This window comes from Bos indicus, chromosome 20 (genome assembly GCF_029378745.1).
Source record: "Bos indicus isolate NIAB-ARS_2022 breed Sahiwal x Tharparkar chromosome 20, NIAB-ARS_B.indTharparkar_mat_pri_1.0, whole genome shotgun sequence".
Classification (NCBI taxonomy): Eukaryota; Metazoa; Chordata; class Mammalia; order Artiodactyla; family Bovidae; genus Bos; species Bos indicus.
In genome coordinates, this window is record NC_091779.1 from 65,253,011 (window position 1) to 65,275,048 (window position 22,038).

General features: G+C 42.4%; 1 protein-coding gene across 1 annotated transcript in view; it reads right to left on the reverse strand.

Moving 5' to 3' along the window:
- Positions 1-22,038, reverse strand: part of ADCY2 (adenylate cyclase 2) — a 452,864-nt gene that overhangs the window by 104,983 nt on the left and 325,843 nt on the right. The window contains exons 11-14 of the mRNA XM_070774872.1: positions 19,470-19,513; positions 14,718-14,798; positions 4,336-4,405; positions 1,530-1,627 (exon numbers count right to left, since the gene is read on the reverse strand). Coding sequence (XP_070630973.1) covers positions 1,530-1,627; positions 4,336-4,405; positions 14,718-14,798; positions 19,470-19,513 — 293 coding nt within the window. The remainder of the gene's footprint in view (positions 1-1,529; positions 1,628-4,335; positions 4,406-14,717; positions 14,799-19,469; positions 19,514-22,038) is intronic.

The following is a 22,038-nucleotide window of genomic DNA, read 5'->3' on the forward strand; positions in this document are numbered from 1 at the left end:
GGCAGCTGTTTCTCTCCTGCGCCATGTGGCAGAGCCTGGAACTCAGAAGGAGCTTATTTTGTTAACATGTTTTCTTCTAGTGGAAAACCGACAGATTGACCTTGGCAGATTCCACTGAAGATTGTGTAAGTCTAAAGGAAGAATTCACTGGACAAATGCATTCAATGCTCATCAATGGGGAGAAGGGGATGACCAGGTTCAACACTTCTAAAAGGGGGCAGGTAGCTTTGGGACTGTACACATATAAGTGATGCTTTGCCTTGTATTGGCTCGGTGCCCGGAAGAGCATCCCTTGGGGTACGGAGGGAAAGGCAGACCATTTCTTTCTAGTTTGCTCCGAATTTTTGTGGGACAAACTGTTGCCCTGCTGCAGCAACTCAGGTTGCCCACAAATGCTGGCTGCACCGCTGACGCGAAATGCCGTCAGTCAACTCACTCCAGGTAGACTGAAAATGATAACTGTAGCCTTTACAAAAGAGGCAATGATGACAGGAAAGGAAATTTTTCTTAAATTTCTAATCCTCAATTATTAAAGATAGACAAGAGTTTTCCTTTCCTTTAGATTTCATGATGAGAAAGAATAGGTCAGTTGACATATTATGAAGTACTGTAATACTGCACTCATTAAGATTTCCTAGCAGCTCAGATGGTAAAGAATCTGCCTGCAGTGCAGGAGACCTGGGTTTGATCCCTAGGTTGGTAAGATCTGCTGGTGAAGGGAATGGCTACCCACTCCAGTATTCTTGCCTGGAGAATCCCATGGACAGAGGAGCCTGGCGGGCTACAGTCCATGGGATCCCAAAGAATTGGACACCACTGAGCGACTAACACTTTTACAAGATTCAAGGCAAAGTCTACAGAGGAATCCTAGAGTGACTGGATTTTAGCAGTAGGTGGTAAAGTGAGAGCTCTGGTCACTCAGTTCTCCCATCTGTACCCAGGGGTCTCCTGGGAGGGGGGAGTTGGACGGTAACTCATAACAGTCAGAGATGGCGGAGCTGGTGGGCTTCAGGGAGCAGAACATGAAATCAGAATGGACGGTGGGCAAACTGAGCCCAGGGGAGGCTCTGTCTTCAATACACAATAACGTTTGTTTATTAGAAACAATATCTAGTGATTCTGCTCTTTCTGGGTAAAGGTATTGGGTTACATTTCTTAGACATGGGTATCAGAATAATACAGAAATAAAGTGAAATGATTCTATTTATTAAAAAAAAAAAATCCCCGTAAGGTGAATCTACATGGCCACTTTGAAAATTCAAAATTACTATAACTAAGACATGGGGCCCTTCACCTTCACACGTCCTGAATTAACCCCCCAGCCCGACATCGTCTCCGCATCCTGGCCCCCACCCTTCCCCGTACCCTTCTCCCCACCCTTCTTACATAAATGCTCAGTTGGGAAATGTGCATCCTCTTGTATATAGAATAACTGAGTCTAGATATACTGTATAGTATAACTTCAGTATAACAGTGCGGTGGAAAGGCACGCCCAGTGAACATCCCAAAGGTGAACCGCATGTACTTACTTGGGTAAGACCAGAACCTGCACGATAAAGATGCAGAAGAAGATCAGGCAAGCGCAAGTCACGTAATACTTGAAGGCCGGCAGTGCGGTGGCTCGGTACTAAGGGGAGAAAGGAAACCAGGAATGATGGTCCTCCAAGAGAAGTGCTGAGACAAGCCCCAGCAGCCTAACTGCGCCCAGTTCAAGCATCAGGCTTGCAGGAGGTGGCAGAAATGAGCAGGACAACAGCTGTTCATCCCTGATGACGTGCGCTTCCTCCCTCCAGACGAGCTATGAGGGGGACTCCGGACCACGGTTTTAACCAGTAGACCGGTTCAGAAGCCCATTTAGAGGTAACTGAACCCTCCAGCAAGGAGACAGAGCACCTGGCCAGAGAGACGAGCGAGCAACCTTAAGGAACAAGGAGCAAGCAGGCATCCTGGTTCCCCTGAGGGTCTGAGTTCCACAGCTACTTGGGGAAAGCAAATGGCTTTTCATAGAGGAGTACTTGACTTTGAAGAGTATTGAGGAAATGCAGTTTGCTCGTTTTATTTATTCATTTAACTATTTTATTATATTATTGAGAGGTAGTGAGTGAAGTTACAAGACCAGACCAGCAGGCTCTACTCTCTATGAACATTCGTTGGCCTGTCTGGGCCCGGCTGTTGGATTCTTTCTACCCATGCTGCGGAATCGGCCAGTTCAAAGGCTTTCCACAATATCCAGGATCATTGACTGATCAGTGCAGCTACCCGCCTGGGGCTGCCCCTGGTGATTTATGCAGGAAAAGCCAGCCAGCACTGTATTCATGATGACAATGGTCTGTCACACGTCCCCTTTACTATGTGATGGTCTGCCGGGCACGTGCAATGCTTTGAGTGGACTGAGTCATTTCATCCTCAACAAAAACTTCCTGCAGCAGGAACTAGTATGGTCCCGAGTTTTGGTTGAAAAAAACCTCGAACCAGGATGACTCATGAACATTCTCAGAAACACACACACACAGCAGGATTTCCACCCAGGTGGACTGGCTCCTGAACCTAGGCTTCCAAACTGACTGCCCCTCCAAAAGAGGTTCTATGATAAAATTTAAGGAGATAGAGTTTTTGTGGCAAGGCTCCTGAAACTCCCTGAGACAATGCTGGCAGGTAGCGTTAGTGTGTCTGCACAGACTGTTTGCCGAGTTAACGGAAGTTAGGTATGTATTTTGGGGGTATAGCCTCTGGGGTTTTGGTGCAGATATTGGATCTCTGGGTTGTCCGGATTCTCTTCTTTGTCTTGCAGCCTTTTAACCCTCCTGCTGGCCTGCAGAGCAGGCTCGAGGCTGGAGGGCAAGAAGTGAGCTTGAATCTCAGTGCTGTCTAAAGTCGGTCTCAAAGGCAGCCTCTGCGAACGCGTACACCAGGGAAATGTCTGCACACGTCGCATGTTTCAATAAACATCACTTTATGTTTACTAGAATATTCCTTTGATTGCTTTTGTGACTTCAGAGCCAGGGTAAGTTACAACGCTGATGAAGAAACTAACATAATTGCTGAAATGTGATTATATTTTATGCATTCAGTTATGCCCTTATCTTCTTTCTCTGGGCCTGTGTAGAGACATGAGTTGGAATTTCCTTGTGGTATTAATAAAGGAAAAGGACTTCTATCAGGAAGGAACTAATTTAATGTTTAAATAATAAGTAGTCATTAGTCTCTAAGTTCTTTGATAACAATAATAATAATAAATTGTATCAAACATCAATTTGGTAAACTGTCTGTAGTCAAAGTTCCTGACTTACAAGCAGAAAATTGATTTTCTCGACCACTAACTAGTATGAAAGAGTGCTTTGGCATCACTGTAAAATCCAACCTTGATGAGCTTTGGAAGGAATTAGGAATTTTGATATTTGTTATTTCCTTTCAATATCCGGAAAACAATGAACTAGATTTTCTCAACGAAGTTTTAATATCTGGGCTGTGACTGTGGCCATCAATAGAGTAGCTTTTGTTCAAACTAAGACTGTAATTGCATAGCAAAGTGGTACAAATGACCTCTACCCTGCTCTTTTTCTAGATTAACATGAAACAAAAGGCAGATGAATCAGGCCAACCTACAACAGTTGTCCTTTCTGCGACAATAATTCATTTTAGCAAATCCCGGTTTAAGCTCGACATGTACAAATGATGTCTGTTTATATATTTGTGCCTGAAACAGCTCTACTTTAGGAGTCATAATGTGAAAGTATTTAAATGCAGCAAGACTTAAAAGTTTGAGGTGTCTAATTCTCCCAACCAGGGGTTCATTCTTCTCATACTCTTATAAAAAGTTAAAATAATTTGTATAAGGACACTGTAAAATTGTCGCAAGGGGTTTTGTTTTCTTTTAAAACATTTATGTCTAAGAAAATTTCCCACTGAGAAAGCAAGATACTGTTGTTTTTTGGTCATGCTGCATGGCATGTGGGATCTTATTTTCCCCACCAGGGATCAAACCCACACCCCGACACTGGAAGCATGGAGTCTTAATTACTGGACTGCCAGGGAAGTCCCAAGATAGAAAGGTATTAACTCCTTCCCTTCCCTTCACCCCACATCTCCCGGATATCATTTACTAATAGGAATGTTGAGAGAGGCGACGAGCCAAAGACAGAAACTTGGTAACCAGAAGTGTGGTTAAACAGTATTCGCACAGAAGAACCACAGGAAAAGCTAGAAAGAAATCTGATATGGTTAAAGGCAGTTTAAATGTCACATTAAAAAAACATGAATATAATTTCATGATGGAGTTTTTAAAAGCTAATATTTTGGAAAAATGATTGATTTTGAAGAAAAAAAATTGCTTACTTCTTTTTCTATTATTTTATTGTAGAAAAGCAATGAGATTCTCTGAATGTCTTCGGACTTGAGCCATTGCCTGGAAATAAAAAGGACAGACACATCATTAAAACCAAACCTCCAACCAAACACCTGGAACTTAAAAAAAAAAAAGACTTGCATTCTTCTTTTTTCATATTGCCAAATAACTGGAATATGGAATCTAGGTTTGTTAACAAGATCTGCAAATGTAATATTCTTCTTCACACATTGCCTTCCTTTGAAAATTCTATATTGCAAATCAGCTGTCATACCAATCAAGTTATCCAACTTAAATAATTAGGGAGGTAAGTCATTAAAAGGACTCAAGTACATCAATGAGTTTATTTGCTGATGTTTTAGTGAAATCACATGGCGAGTTTTGTCTCCTAAAAGGGTTTGGTTTATACAGAAGTATTATTTTTCCTCAGTTTATAGAAAGCAATTGATCACAGAGCATCAGAAACATTTAGAGTAGCTTCCAGGTCTGGGAAAGAAGACTTTACTCCTTTCATGCTTACTAAAAATACTTTCATTGTCATATTTTTCATTTGTGGAAGGTAAAAAAAAATTGTGCTTTAACTGTTTTCAAAAACGGGTAAAAATACTAACAGAAGAAGCAATCAGGTCAGATCACTAACATAGTACATTGATGCCAACATAAACACACACATACATAATACATATATATCTTTCAGATGTTCAAAAATAAAAGTTATATATAAGTAAGCATTCTTACACATTTACTTACTATGAGAAATCTGTTTTGAGAAAGCAGTTGAGGTAGAGAAAGATCTTAAAGACAAAACCCTTCACCAGAACATCGAGTATAATCCCTGGTTAAACAGCCACCCTGGGTGTATGATCCAGCGAGCTGAGCATATAATGCCTGGTGTAGTCACACATTTTGCAACAAAATAAACAAATACTTTATGAAATAGAGTTAAGTGAAACAGAGAGATACATATTGTTATAGTCATGAGTACAGAAATGTAAGAAAAATTGATATCAATGCATCAAGAAAAATACCTAGAAATAAATACTAACAAAATAAATTACCATCTAGGTTGTCAAAATACTTTGGAAGTTTGACTTTTACCTGTACTTTCTGATTTTCCTTTAGAATAAAAACTTTTATAGTTATAATTACCTGAATTACATGCATCTATGCATGTAGTATCCGAGAAGGCAATGGCACCCCATTCCAGTACTCTTGCCTGGAAAATCCCATGGATGGAGGAGCCTGGTAGGCTGCAGTCCATGGGGTAGCTAAGAGTCGGACACGACTAAGTGACTTCACTTTTACTTTTCACTTTCATGCATTGGAGAAGGAAATGGCAACCCACTCCAGTATTCTTGCCTGGAAAACCCCATGGACAGAGGAGCCTGGTGGGCTGCTGTCTATGGGGTCGCACAGAGTCGGACATGACTGAATCGACTTAGCAGCAGCAGCAGCATGCATGTAGTATATACATATAAATACCTGCATATTTATGTATATGTCTACAAGTACATATAATGATATAGCTATATCTATGTCTATATCTATACCTATGCAACTGTGTAAAGGGAGATAGAGAGTATATATATATGCTTTTGGAGATAAAATTATATTTTTTGTATATAAAATGTTATACCTGTGCAAACAATGACCAATTCTCAAGAATTCCTATATACAGTAGTTATGTTTCTATGGATTTTGATTATCTGCAACATATTTGGAAGATAAAGATAAATGGGGAAGGTCTTCTAGGATCCAGGAAGAAAGACCAAGTGACTGTCATGCATTACTCTGTAATGACAGGGACAGCCACGTCCCGATTTCAGAGTTAGGTTTCAATGTACACTGAGGTTTCACACGACACTTAACAAGCAAGCTAGCCCAGAAGCTCAGCCCATTTGAGCAGAAGCATCTCCAGGGCTCCCTGGAAGTCCACGTGCCCAGGCCCTCTGGACCGATCTGAAGATGCTTACGGCTCACGCACCACCATGCACTTGAATTTCCCAGGAGCCTGAACCACAGCAGTGCAGTTTCAGCTAAGGCCCAGGAGTCAGTCATCTGCTCCAGAATGACTGCCATTAAAAGTGAGAACTCTAAAAATACTTTTGGATTCAAGGTTATAAGCTTTAGATATCAGGCAAATAAATTTTTTTTTTTTTTTTAGTATTTCTTATGATTGCACCAGTTGCAGAGATCTGTTATTGCTCTCTCTTTTATGGGACTAGTTGGAGGAATCAAAAGTTGGTTAATATTAGAAGGAGTAGAAAGTAAAATTTAAGATAGATTTTAACTGTCCTCATTTTTAGAACTCTGTATTCATTATGGATATCAAATTATGAATAATGCATGCCAAGAACTTATTAAAAACAGTTTTTTTCTTTACTGAGAATGAAAAATCCATTTAAAAAATGCTCCTGGATAATATAAGCTTGGAAATAAAATATGAACGAAATTTATAAGGTGGAGACAAAACCAGCTCCTCATTAGTTACTGGGGCTCCGATACTTCTACATTTTAGTTACCTGTTTGTCTTGCAGGTGGACAAGAAGTACTCAAGATAAGATCTGGCTTTTCTTGTGTTCCAGCACCTACCATAAGTTCATAAGACTTGATCCCTGGATGGATGCTTGGGGAAATGACTGAATTCCAAATGCTGATTCTAGGAATTTGCCTATTGTCACTGTACAACTAATTAGCCCTAGGCCATTTTGCCACAACTGATAAAACGGCTGATTCACAGCTTTGGATTCATTCCTCTAGAAGATGATAATATATCAATCTTAATAGACCCTTCAGTGAGCAGTCATGTCTCCCATCCATCAAAACCGGAAGTTTACCAAACCAAGGCAAATAAATAAAAGGCGGGCTAGTAACTCACAACAGTCTCCAGGAGCATTAAGTGTTGGTTCTTTGACTTCTTTAGATACAATAGCTTGTTTTCTCTGCTGTCTCTGCCAAACTTATCATGCAACTGAAGTCAGAGGCAAAGAAGACTCAAGGTCCTCTCCTCCCCACCCTGAAAATGAACGGTTGTGTGATTGCTGATGAGTGTAAATTTCTGAAAGTGGTGAACACTTTTTTGCTGTTTGATAGTGAATGTAATTTAGACAGAACTGTGGTATTTGGCACAGAATTTGGTTTAGATGATTTGGGGAAATATAATCACTGGCCATGTGATGGGACATTTCAGTAGAGTCTGGCTATGTCTCACCAGTGATACACGTTACACATATTGATGAGAAATAGCAGCGTCCCTCCGCTGTTCCTTCTACTCCCAGGGGACTCTGAAGACACTTAGCACAGATTCTTTTTACATCGTAAAGAATGTACATTTCACATTAGATCTTGAATCCTTAGTGATCTATCTTGAGAAAGAAAGCATCATCCCTTTCTCTAAGATACATCCAAATACTATAACCATGCATTGGGTTGGCCAGAAAGTTCATTTGGGTTTTTTTGTAACATCTCACAGAAAAATCGAACAAACTTTTTGGCCAACCCAATATCTGCACACATTTTTAAGAGCATCTAAGCATTTTTTGCATTTTTATTTTTCACAGTCCAATCTTTAAAAATTTTGTTACAAATGTTTCACGAGGTCCATTTCAGTGTTCCTCTTTTATTTCCTTTTATTTATTGTTTACGGCAAAATTGTCTTATGCCAATTAGTCCTGAGGCTGAATCCCTTGCAGCAAAGAAGTTTAGGGTAAGAATATGGGACCCACGACTGTCACCTGTCCCTTCCTTTTCTCCAGCAGGTCGGGTTGGGCCAAAGGCTTTTTCCATGAAGCCATAACTGATGGGCATATTCTTTCTTTTTTGTTCTCGCCATTAAGGAGGGTAAATCCTTCCCACAAGCCTCATGCCTCTGTGGGTTCTCTGAGGTGGCCTCTGTTCTGGTTATCAATTTTCTAGGAGATTCAGAAATTTATAAATGTAATAGGTCAGGAAGCAACAGTTAGAACTGGACATGGAACAACAGACTGGTTCCAAATAGGAAAAGGAGTATGTCAAGGCTGTATATTGTCACCCTGCTTATTTAACTTCTATGCAGAGTATATCATGAGAAACGCTGGGCTGGAGGAAGCACAAGCTGGAATCAAGATTGACAGGAGAAATATCAATAACCTCAGATATGCAGATGACACCATCCTTATGGCAGAAAGTGAAGAGGAACTCAAAAGCCTCTTGATGAAAGTGAAAGAGGAGAGTGAAAAAGTTGGCTTAAAGCTCAACATTCAGAAAACAAAGATCATGGCATCTGGTCCCATCACTTCATGGGAAATAGATGGGGAAACAGTGGAAACAGTGTCAGACTTTATTTTTCTGGGCTCCAAAATCACTGCAGATGGCGACTGCAGCCATGAAATTAAAAGACACTTACTCCTTGGAAGGAAAGTTATGACCAACCTAGACAGCATATTGAAAAGCAGAGACATTACTTTGTCAGCAAAGGTCCATCTAGTCAAGGCTATGGTTTTTCCTGTGGTCATGTATGGATGTGAGAGTTGGACTATAAAGAAAACTGAGCACAGAAGAATTGATGCTTTTGAACTATGGTGCCGGAGAAGACTCTTGAGAGTCCCTTGGACTGCAAGGAGATCCAACTAGTACATCCTAAAGGAGATCAGTCCTGGGTGTTCACTGGAAGGACTGATGTTGAAGCTGAAACTCCAGTATTTGGCCACCTGATGCGAAGAGCTGACTCATGTGAAAAGACCCGAATGCTGGGAAAGATTGAAGGCAGGAGGAGAAGGGAATGACAGAGGATGAGATGGTTGGATGGCATCACTGACTCAATGGACATGGGTTTGGGTGGACTCTGGGAGTTGGTGATGGACAGGGAGGCCTGGCGTGCTGCGGTTCATGGAGTCAGAAAGAGTAGGACATGACTGAGTGACTGAACTGAACTGAACTGAATCTGGATACTTGGAGTAGGAAAGAGTTGTGTGTGCTGATAAGGTCAAATATTTTGGGGAACTGGAACTACAGGGAGAGAAGAGAATGGAGAACATGTTGTTTTCAGTCTTCTGACACTGTTCCTGACCCAGCTAGTCTCTGGCATGAAGAAAGTCAATCCCCTCCTGGGCTACACAATAAATGAATCTCAATTAATTTATGCTAACTTGTTTTTGTGATAGGCTGAGATTAACAAAGGAAATTCTAAAGAAGATTTTGACTTGAGCTGAGGGGCAAAGTACACCTACATCCACATGTGGAATTATTTTTGAACAGGCTTCCCAGGTGGCCCAGTGGTAAAGAATCTGCCTTTCATTGCAGAACATGCATGAAACAGTGCCCAGGGTTTGATCCCTGGGTTAGGAATATCCTCTTGAGGAGGAAATGGCAGCCCGGTCCACTGTTCTTGCCTGGAGAATCCCATGGACAGAGGAGCCTGGTGGGCCACAGTCCATGTGGTCACAAAGAGTCGGACACGACTGAGCAGACACGCACAGGAGCACACTGGATGCTGATCTAGAGAGGAGACCACTTTCCTCCTGTGATGGACTGAATGTCTGTATCCCCTGCTTCATATGTTGAAGGCCTAACCCATGGTGTGTGTATGTGGAGATGGGCTTCTAAGGAAGTGATTAGAGCTGATTGAAGTCCTAAGGGTGGGGCCCTGGCCCGAGGGAATGAGTATCCTTATAACACCAGAGAGCTCACTCTCTTTCCCTGCACTGCCCTGCGGAAAGGCCACAGGGACACACAGTAAGGGGGCTGCCTTGTGCAAGTCAAAGAGAGTTCTCACCAGAAACCACGCTGGCATCCTGCGCTCAGACTTCCAGCCTTCAGAATGGGGAAAAAATAAATTTGTATTGTTTAACTCTCAGCCCATGGTATTTTTGTCCAGCAGCGCCAGCTGAGGAACATACTTATCTACATTTACACGTTGATTCCGAAGGCCTCTGTGGCCTCAGCTATGCATTAACGCCCTGGGTGACCCGTGGCGTTTGGGAAGGTGGGTCCATGAACCGACAGCTGAAATAAGTGATTCTGGACAGGTGTTCTCTCACTGTGGATGCCCGATCCTTCCTCAGCCCTGGGGTCTGCCAGCATCCACCTGGGCACGGACTCCACTCCATTCAGACACAATTCAACTTGACTCCCGCGTCCTTCATGAACTCACCAGCTTCTTTCCTGTACCACAGAGGCCCCTGTTTTTCCCCTTTAAACTTTTCACATGACCTCTTTCTTACTTTTTTTTTTTTTTTAAACCAATTTGGAGGAACCTGACATGGTAATTCCATTCTGAATATTAACTATACAGCACACCCTTCCATTGCCATGAATCTTACAGGAGTGCGCACGGCTCCAAGAGACAAGTGCTGGTGTGGGGGTGCTGGCCTGGTGCTCCCCCACACGGGGCCTCCTCTCTCCACTCTGCACCTCCCAGAGAAGTTTCGGGTGTGACCCTATGCTGCAGACCTGCTGGACATGCTTCCTTCCCTCTGACCTTGCTGCCAACGAAAAATTGTCACTTGCCACCTGTTGCTACAAGGATTAAGTCACTGGCCACTGCAGTCAACACACCCTCAAAGAGGTTCAGGGCAGAGATCAGGAATGAGGCTCTAAGGCTCTGTGGTCTAAGAAAACTGCCAAAGAGGTCTTCAGAGAGATATTCTCAGGAGGAGATGTTATAAGCTGTTTCTTGCATCTTCGCATATCTAGAGAAACACTAGAATTCTAGTGGGGACATCCGCTCCTCAGGACTAACAGAGCATTTTGCCAAACCGTGTGCTGGATTGCAAGTATTCCTCTTTCACCAAAGTCATGCATACACTGACCTCCCACCTGTCCTCTTCGAAGCAGTTCCTTAGTGCTCCTAAGAGTCTGCCTCCTAGGCCAGGCTTGCTAAGTCACTTAGGTGTGTCCGACTTTTTGCGACCCCATGGACTGTAGCTCGCCAGGCTCCTCTGTCCATGGGATTCTTTCAGCAAGAATACTGGAGTGGGCCATTTCCTCCTCCAGGGGACCTTCCCGACCCAGGGATGGAACCTGTGTCTTACGTTCCCTACATTGGCGGGGGTATCCTTTACCACCAGCACCACCTAAGGCTTCCCTGGTGGCTCAGAGGTTAAAGCATCCACCTGCAGTGTGGGAGACCTGGGTTCGATCCCTGGGTCAGGAAGATCCCCTGGAGAAGGAAATGGCAACCCACTCCAGTATTCTTGCCTGGACAACCCCATGGATGGAGAAGCCTGGTAGGCTGCAGTCCATGGGGTCGCTGGGAGTCGGACACTCCCCTATAGTTCTCATTTTGCTCAAATAAAATTTCACACTCTCAAGTTGTACATACTTTTTTTCAGTCAGCACCACCCACCCAGGCTAAGTCAAAAACCTCTTCTCTGAGCTCTGTCCTCACGGGGCCTGACCATATCTGGTTTGGCCCTGCGGCATTCACTTTAGGATCTACCTGTCCTAACAAGTCCTCTGCACACCAGCAGAGTGGAGGTGATCACACAGTCACTGCTTAGAACCCTTCAAGGTGCCCAGCCTCAGCATTTCAGGCTGACTTCTCAGGGCATCCAGCTTCCCATTCAAGCCTCTTTACCCTGAGAGATTCCTGCAGGGCACCCTGTGTCCTGATTGTGTTAAAAACTTCACTCCGACCCAGGTGCATCCTGCAATCACACCTTGAAGCTTCCCTTTTTCTCTTAGTTTCCTCCAAGATTTAGCCCAGGTGTCACCTCCTCCAGAGACTCAGCCTCTGGGGTGTCCTGCTCCTCTCTACCTGTCACGACTGTAGGGCATCAGAGCAGAGATCTCTCTTCCCCTCACTTGGAGCTTTGACGAGTAACACTGCGACTTGGGTCTTGGGATGTCTAATGCCAAGCAAGTGATGACAATGCTCCACCTTTAACAAATGCTCGCTAAATGAGTCAAGGAATGAATACAAGGAAATCTGCATACAAATCACTATTTTATGTCAATAGCAGAGAACAACTGAATGGTATATCAAACCTAGAGTCCCTACCGAACCCTCAAGCGAGAATCAAGTAAGATGGAAGAACATCTTATAGATGAACAAGAGAGGTTAATGAGTAGGGGGCAAACAGAATGGGAGTGATGCTAATTAAAAAATAGGTGCATAATGGCTTCCATTTACAAAAGTTCCCTTTTGATCTTCCAGTATAGCGTGACTTTTTTTGCCCATTTGATTTCTGAAATGTGTTGGGAAAATTACAACATAAGCCATTACACCAACGTTAACCAAGACTTTAGAATAAAACTGCATTAAACCACAAATGTGGTAACTAAACATGTATTTGAATACAAAATGACACAGTAGAGACAGACAATTCACAAACAACCTTGACAAAAATAAAGCAAAGCCAATGATGTACTTTCTAATGATTCCTTTAGTAGGAAGGTTCTAAAAGGTGGGCACAAAAGCAGTTTTAACAGGCGGGCGTCCTGCATGAAGACATGCTGCGGCTGATTCTATACATTCGCTTTTGATTACTACTATTATCATTGTAATTGGCTAAACTTTGTCAGGGAACAAGATTTCTTCCTTCTTCTGCTGTGTTTTATTCCAGCAGGCTGCAGAGTAGGCAGTAACTGCTATTTCCTCCGGTTGAATGAATCTACATTGTGTGAGATCAGACTTCCCTGGGTTTTAGCTTCCAGTACATTTCCAGGAAGTCATTGTTCCTCAGTTGTGGGGTGCTGGGGTTCAATCAGGGTGGAGCTGAGGCTGTTTTGTCACTTTGATCCTGGTACCAGCCAAAGCAGAGCACCTGTCCAGGCACTGCTGGCATACCCTGCATGCTCAATGGCAGGTGGAAGGCTTTATCCATTTGGAGTATATGAAAGGGACTAGGCAGGTGTGCATTCAGTAGGCTGGCATATCCGAATTTTAACTCTGCCCTACATACGAACCTTCAAGCTGTGAACTTTTAAAGATGCAAACGTGCCTTTGCTTGTCCAACCATGTCAGGCGTGAGTGACGTCGCAGCTGGCCCTGCATCTCCTACTGCTGACGACCCTTCAGCTCTACCATCTCCTGCCTCTTCTCCATCCTCCAGTCAGTACATCTTCTTGCCTGGTCACTTGATGCCAGCCCCTGTGTGCCAGCTGTTATACTGTACTACTGTACTTTCCAAGGTACTGTACTGTAAGAGTCAATGTTTTCTTTATTTTTTTGTGTTTGTTTTTAATGTATTATTTGTGTGAAAAGTATTAGAAACCTATCACAGTACAGTACTATAGAGCCGACTGTGTTAGTTGAACACCTAGGCTAACTTAGATGGACTTAAACAAAAGTGGACTTACGAAGGTGCTGTCAGAACAGAACTCGCTCGAATGTAGGAGACTTACTGTACTTTATTGTGTATGTACACAAGGCCACACATACACACGTCACTTGCACACATACACACACTCATGGGATTCTTTCACAAGTCCTGTAAATAATCTCCACGAACACTCAAAAGTCACAGTCTGGAAGAGGCATGCCTTTTCCAAAGCTGTCTACCTTAATTTTGGGGGCAGAATTCTAGGTGAAAAATCATTTACACTTCCCAGGAGTCAACTTTCATGATAAAAATTCAATTGGTTTTTGTAAGGATGAAAACATCTGCATAAAAGCTCTTCATTTGGATCTACTCAGGTTTTCATCGCAATTTAATTCAACAAACCTTTATGGAGCATCTACTGAGTAGCAGGCTGCTTACTGAGCTGCAAAACTGCCCTCCATGACTTTAGCCATGGAGAGTTCAAAGGCCAGTGAATGTAAGCCCTCTGTCCAGGCCATGGAAGTCACCACCTTCTTTAAATCCTTTCTCCAGCATTCTTGGACCATTTACAACTACAACAGCAATTCTTGGCTTTCTAGACTGAACAATATTTTGCCCTCTAAAGACTCGGTCTTCCTCCCGCTCCCTCTATGAATTCAGACTCTAACACACAAGGCACGCTTTCACAATTCAGAACACAGGTGCCTCCACACACTCTGCTTTTGGGGGTGGGGGAGGTAAAGGCATTTTGAATGGATAGTGTCACACAATAACAACTTAATGATTCTACCATGTGGCGTCTCTCTTGATCTTTAAAAAATATCCTAACTGAACACATTAAGCTATAATTTTTCTCTCTCTAATAACCTATCATGTTGTTCGTCAGCAATTTACTTGGGGAGGATTTATTAGGCAGGAATCAAACATTTTTTGAGATGAAATACAATGAACAAAAGCTATTATTAGGAATGATTGAGGTGAAAAGAATGAACTGTCTTAGAAACCTTGGCTTTGTCGTGATAAGTATGACAGAGTTTGGGGTGAAATTCTTTTGGAAAATATATCATTATTTTCAAATCATAGGGTTGAAATAAGAGATGAATGATAATTGAAGATGAAAAAGTACTCACTTTTGTGCATTGATTCCATCGATTGCTTGAATCATCCTTTCATTTAATTCCTCTTCAAATCTTTTCTTTTGTGACTTGGTTCTGTATGACGGAAGAAATATTTTGGGTAAGAGTATTACTAAACAGTAAATTTGTGGTCCTATGATAGCAAAATCTCTGTCTGATTCTGTTAACTGAATTTTTTTTAAAGAGGAAATTATAGTCTATATGCAGCCTTTTGTCTATTAAGATATAGTCACTTTGTGGATTGAATGAATTGGTTAGAGTTTTTAGTGCCGTAAAATGTTCCTTTACCACTGAGTGAAATTAAAAAGCAACACTGAAAGATATGTACTTGGTGTTTGAGAAAAAAGAGGTTTCTGACCTAAGAGATGCACTAGCCCTTGAATTGTTGCCTCTATAAACTTTATTTTTTGATAGAACATACTGGCTTTGGAAATTCCTTTGCAAAAATTTGGACTGGCTGACAAAATAATCATTCTTGTTTCATGTTTTCCTTGGTCAGTTTGCAAGAATTTGCAGAACTGCAGTCTTCTTTGAGATGTGTCTAAGCTTATTTGTCTATAATTAAATGTTCCTCACTTTTTGAGAGTACTGTTCACAGAAAACCCCTCTTACACTTGCAGACTACTCACTTGATCTCAAAATGAATAATCTTGGGCCATAATATAAAATGCTTTGCATTTTATTGTGCCAAGACAAGAATGCGTTCTCCAAGGTTAATCTGACAATTAGCATAAGAATGATGTAAAAGAAAAAATGAAAATAATATCTGTTTTTAAAAGTTAAACATCTACTGCAGAGTATAACCCATCTGGCCCTTCAAAAACTGGCTTGAGCCAGCCTGCATCTGAATCCAGGTGTCCACAAATCATCTAGTCCCATGGGAGTGAGCACAAGGCTTCTCTGTGCTGTGTTTGGTTAAGTTACTCACTGAACAGACCTTCTACTTTGGCATAAAATAATACTCTTCCAAATTTAGAACTGCCTCTCTATATAGATGAAAATAGTATTAAATGTGCAATGTCATATTTATCTGTAATCAAATCTGGTGGAATTATCATTAATGAGACAGATGGGTAATACAATTATTACATCACTGTTTGTGAATTCCCACCTTCAAGTCCTGCCTTCTTTAAACAAGTCAAGGTTAGGTTTGGTTCAAAAACAGAACAATATTAAGTGATCCACCTGTCAACACCAAGCCAATGGAATTCAGAGGTTTTAGCAAGCCAAATTCCAAGCTAAACTGGGAGGCAAATTAATTTTGATCCTTCTTTTAGAAAAAGGCTGTGCATCTTAGCAGTCACCTAGGATGGCTTATTCTCATTTGTGACTGAGGAGCTCCCTCTATTTTCTTTTTTATCAGCCCTGTGCCTAGACTTGAGATTCTTGACTTCAACTTGGTCAAAAAGTTGAAAGCTCTCTTTCAAAAAGCATCACCAAGTCTAAGAAGGAACAGTGTAGATGCCTCGAAGCTCACAGGAAAATTGAACCCTTCACTCATGTGTCTGGGGGCTAACGGTGACACCGTCTTTGTGAATCTGCTTTAGGATTAGCCTAGACGATGCCAGGCTTCCCTGGTAGCTCAGCTGGTAAAGAATCCACTTGCAATGCAAGAGAACCTGGTTCAATTCCTGGGTCAGGAAGATCTGCTGGAGAAGGGAGAGACTACCCACTCCAGTATTCCTGGGCTTCCCTGGTGGCTCAGCTGGTGAAGAATCTGCCTGCAATGTGGCAGAACTCAGTTCAATCCCTGGGTTGGGAAGATCTGCTGGAGAAGGGACAGACAGGCTACCCACTCCGGTATTCTTGGGCTTCCCTCGTGGCTCAGCTGCTAATGCTAAAGAATCCGCCTGCAATGCAGGAGACCTGGGTTCAATCCCTGGGTTGGGAAGATCCCCTGGAGAAGGGAAAGGCTACCCACTCCAGTATTCTGACCTGGAGAATTCCATGGACTGTGATGCCAGGTGGTAAAGAACCTGCTTGCCAATCTAGAAGATGTAAGAGACCTGGGTTCAATCCCCGGGTCGGGAAGATCCCCTGGAGGAGGGCATGGCAACCCACTCCAGTATTCTTGCCTGGAGAATCCCATGCACAGAGGAGCCTGGTGGACGCAGTCTAGAGGGCCAAAAGGAGTTGGGCACGACTGGAGTGACTCCGCACACTGCAGATGATGCCCGTGTGGTGCTCAACCCAGCACATATGGCGCATGGAGTAGCCGACAAGTGCCCGTTACAATGCATCCTCTTATTCACTGACTTCCTCCACAGCAGTTCTTAACATATAGAGTTTCCTGGTCTCCGTAGCTTTGTGACCTCTGCTACAGAAATGAGAGGCTGTGCTTGGGGCTGATCATCTCCCTCTGAGGAATTCTTAATTCACCAGCCAGGGCCTTGCTCTTCAGGCTGTCAGCATTTCAGCATTTCTGACCTTCCTGGTCTGGGCTCCCCTGTTGGCTTCCTGGGTGCTCACAGACCCCAGCTCTACCCTCAAGCCCCCTTTCCATTTTCTCTCTCTTAAGCTCCGCCCCCCCCAACCTGCCCCACCCACAGGCTGGGCCACTCTACCTAAGGAGGTGTGCTTCCTATTGTATCTCAGATGATGTTCTACTGCCCTGGGAGGGCCCCTCACCACCAGGCTGGGGGTTCAGAGAGGTTTTATGACCTCAGCTATGTTACAAAGCCAGGATGTGCTAGGGAAGTCTGGGCTGACTTGAAAGACAGGCTCTCTCTGTGAGGCTTGGGGCCACCAAAGACCACCCACCACGGAGAAAAGAGGAGGAGATATGGAGGAGGCTCACAGGAGGGCAGGCAGGACAGGAGAGCAGCTAGGAACACAGGCGTCAGTGTCCTAGAGCCTGGGCATAAACCACGGGCGTGCCTCCCCAAGCCATGTGGCTCTGGTCCTCTCCTGACCTGGCACCTCTGTTTCTTCCTTCCAAAATTGATAATGGCTGTAGTATCCACCCTAGAGTAATGCTGTAGGCATGAAATTAGATTTCCCATAGCCCTGGTGCAGATAAAAATGACAGCCTTACGATCACTGTCTTTCAGACAGCGCTCATCCCAAAAGACACTGCCCACGGCGCACTCGCCGCAGGAGCCCTTCTCACTGTAATCTCAGTAAATCGACTCTGGAAGGAGACTGCGGGGAGGAGCAGACAGATGAGAGGCCAGACCACATACAGGAAGTCCCTTATATATGAACCTTCAAGATGTGAACCTTCAAACACGCACACGTCGTGTGCCAGCCCCGGTATGCAAGTTGCTGTACTGTGCTACTGCACTTTTCAAGGTACTGAATTATAAGATACAAAATGCTTTCTTTAGCCTTTGTGTTTGCTTTCTGTGTACACATTATTTGTGTGAGAAGTATTATAAACTTGCCACAGTACAGTAGTATACAGCCAATTGTGTTAGTTGGGCACCTAGGCTAACTCTCTTGGACTTTTGAACAAAACTGGACTTAGGAACGTGCTCTCAGAACAGAACTCATTCGTATGCAGGGGACTTACTGTACAAAGTGGAAGGATGTTTGTGAAGTTCCATAGACAGCTGTTTGCAGATGTGCTCATTTCTTACTGGCTTGAAGAGCCAGGCCTTCTAAAGATACGTTACGGGGTCAAAAACGCTTCTTAAAATAGCTTAAGCTTTCTTTAATTGGGCATTTGCCACCAAAAAAATAATACTTCAAAAGCCCAAGAACTCCATTTTCCATATAACAAAGGGCTCTAAGTGTGATAGGTCAATATTAAAATTTCAAGTTTTACACAAAATACAAATCAGAGGTCATGACAACAAAGATAAAGTCACGCAGAGGGATTCGGGAGAGAACGCACTAAGATCTGGCAGCTAATGATCTAATTATTTATGTTCATTTTCCACTTTGATACAATGCATTTTCTATAGGAATAAACCCATCTCTTCAGTGGGGAAAGAAAATTTTAAGTTTGGGGCCGTTCATTAGTTATCCTAGTGTTAGTCCCTCAGTCATGTCTGACTCTGTGTGCCGCACGGACTGCAGCCCACCAGGGTCTTTTTTCCAGGGGACTCTCCAGGCAAGAACACTGGAGTGGGTTGCCATTTCCTTCTCCAGGGGATCTTCCCAACCCAGGGATTGAACCTGGGTCTCCAGCATTGCAGGTAGATACTTTATCATCTGGGCTACCAAGGAAGCTCCCAAATTATCCTAACATCTTCAATAAAAAGTACTTAACTCCCAAACTAAAGGAACTCCCAAAGCTAGAGGAATACAGACAAGGGAAAGGAGTGATGTCTGAGAGCTTGTGGAGGATGACAATGGCATCCTTGGACACTTGGGGAGGCATTTTTTCTTTGTTTGAGCAGGGTGGGTTGCACTTCTTTTCACTATTGAAAGGCTGGACTTATCTTGCTTTTATCTCTAGGATTCAACCTCAAAAATATAACTTTAAGATACTCATTTTAAGAAAGTTCAGTTCTTTACTTCAGATTAATATGAAGAATGTTTTTTAAGAAAACAATTTAAAGTTCTAAAGAGTTTACTAGGCAGTGTTTTCCCTCTTTTAATTCTAAAAAGAAAGGATATCAATAATCCTATTTTTAGAAGCTGAATACAACTTGAGAGGGCTTTTCACAAGCAGCTACTCTTTTTTTTTTTTTTCAGAAGAAATAGCCTTCAGAATTATTATAGTTGATGAAAATTACTTTCAGGAATAAATAAAGAACAGTTAAGCCTTTAGAAAATTAGAAAATAGAATGTATACCATACCTTAAGGTGCGATTTTGAAAATTATGCTGACCCATTGGTACATCCTATTAAAGAAAAAAAAGATTATTAGTTGCTAAAACATACATTAAGAAGTTTGAAAAGATAATGATGTGTATTTCCTCTTTTACCATGGTAAATATCATTTAGGTAATAAGCAGCTAAGTGGAGAAAAAGAGCTTAATTATAAGCATGAAATAAGGTTAAAACTTCATTTTATATTTAGAATGTTGGTGTAATCTATGAACTCTGGATATTGGAAGTGTCAGGATTGTTGTCTAGATTTTCAAAATTCCTATCCTGATATTTGCAGATATTATTTACAACAATGCCTGCAGAGGACTATTATTAAAGTTACTGTAGACAACCTAAATCATGTAGAACTGTAGTTTTAACATGAGACAAAAATTTAGAAAATGCTTTAAAACACAAACATAATCACAAAATCTATAGACAATCTTAATCAGTGAATCGAACTGTTAAGAAATGAGACCATTGATTAAGTATGTGAAACTGAGAATCACTGATGAAAAAGAAGAAATGTACATAAGTGCTGGTATAACAGTTCCTGAAAAAGGCTAGTGAGAGGGAGACACTGAATCCATTGCTAAGTGTTCAATAACAGACTTTAAAAACCACAAGATTCACTTGTATATTGCAGTGGAAATTAAAATAAAAGTCAGAACAAAGAAGCTCCAGAGAAACTTTTCTTTGTTGCTTTAAGCTCCAAGGTTAGATAAGGAAATGTATTTAGCCTAGGGAAAGGTAGGCTTAAAAATGATAACTGAACTCCACATTTTATTATATAGAGTATTAATAAAATAATGCATTATTCACCAGCTCCATCAATGTTAAATCAAGAGTCAATGAAGTTCTGCATAGGGGATTAGATAAAAGAAATAACTTTTGGCAATGACAGCTGTTCAATCCTGGAAGGTACGAGTAAGAATGACAATGGGACCTTTCTGAAAGTAAGGGGCATAGTCCTATGGGCCCCAAGTGCTAACCAGAACCTCAGAGGTCTTCTGTCCCTGCCAAGGAACTCAGGCCTGAGACTCTGTCTGTGACTGGCAAGGCCAGCTGGTCAAGAAAACAGAGTCTGTTCCAGACATCCTCTGTTTTTTATACACTATTTTCTGAAGCTCAAAGCCTTAGGCAGTTATACCTCTCTCGAAGGAGGCATCTTCACTAACACATAACAACAGATTATGTTGAGGTTGGAGCCAGGGTGAAATCTTCCCTTGGGTGCCTTGCTAAGATAGTAAGGGAGAGGGTTGCTCTTAAGTCCTGAGACAAAGGACTGATAAGAAATTAGCAACCACAACAACATCAATAATACCACCCATAAAGCAAGGCCTTATTTTTGCAGGTACACAGATGAAGTAGCACAGAAAATAATGCTTTAGTATTCAGATATAATTCTTATTTCCTGAAAAATAACAAACCAACCAGCCAACCAACCAACCAGCCAAGCAGCCAGTCAACCAACCAACCAGTCAACCAACCAGTCAGCCAACCAACCGTCAACCAACCAACCAGTCAACCAACCAACAACCAGTCAACCAGCCAGTCAACCAACCAGCCAACTAGCCAGTCAACCAACCAACCAGCCAGTCAACCAACCAATCAGGCAACCAGCCAGTCAACCAACCAACCAGCCAATCAACCAATCAATTTGTTTATAACAAATCTCAATCAGAGATAAAGTTATTAGCCATTAGCACTAATAATAAATTTAGTGTTGAGGTAAAATTATCTGATTCTTTTCATAAGAGGGATAGAAGCATTGACTTTCCCTGGCAATTAGATTCTAAGTCTTAGCATGCTTTTCCTCTAACAGGTCTAGTTGCTGGGAGGCCCCCAGTGGCTCTGGTCCTCGCTCCTTGCATCTCTTCTCTTCTTGTGACCACATCCAGATCCACAGCTTCAAATAGCACCTAAAATCTGATGCCTATCACATCCACACCTCCTACCAAGACCTCTACCCAGAGTTCCAGGAGCACACCCCCAACTGCCAACTTCTGAGCTGCAGTCTGGTGTCTGAAAGGCATATTGATTTGAAGATGTCCACTAGCAAAGTCTTGATTTTTCTACCCCAAATTCTCTGACTTTGCTCTGAGTATTTGTCAGTTCAGTTAATGGGATTATCATTCTCCTAGGTGCACAACCCAAACATGTGGCTTCGTCTTTGAACTTCCTTTCCACACATATTGACTCCATCACCAAGTCTTACTTGTTCCACTTTCAAATTGTACCCTGAATTTGTTTCTCACTGTTCCCACTGCTAAAATCTCAGCAAAGGAGGACACCACTCCTTCTTGTAGCCCTGCTCTCTTGGTTCATCATCCAGAGTGCTAATTACACGATGCCCTTCCCTGCTTAGGACCCTCTAACAACTTCCCACTACAATCAGAATAAATTATACATGATTACTTGGAGCCTCTCACCCTAATGACCTCCCCTGGCTTACTGTTGATGATCTGACAGCCACACAGTCTCTTCTCTGCCTCAAAGACACCAATTCATTTCCATTTCAGGGCAGCTGTATTTGTCCTTTTGCCCCTGACCCTCC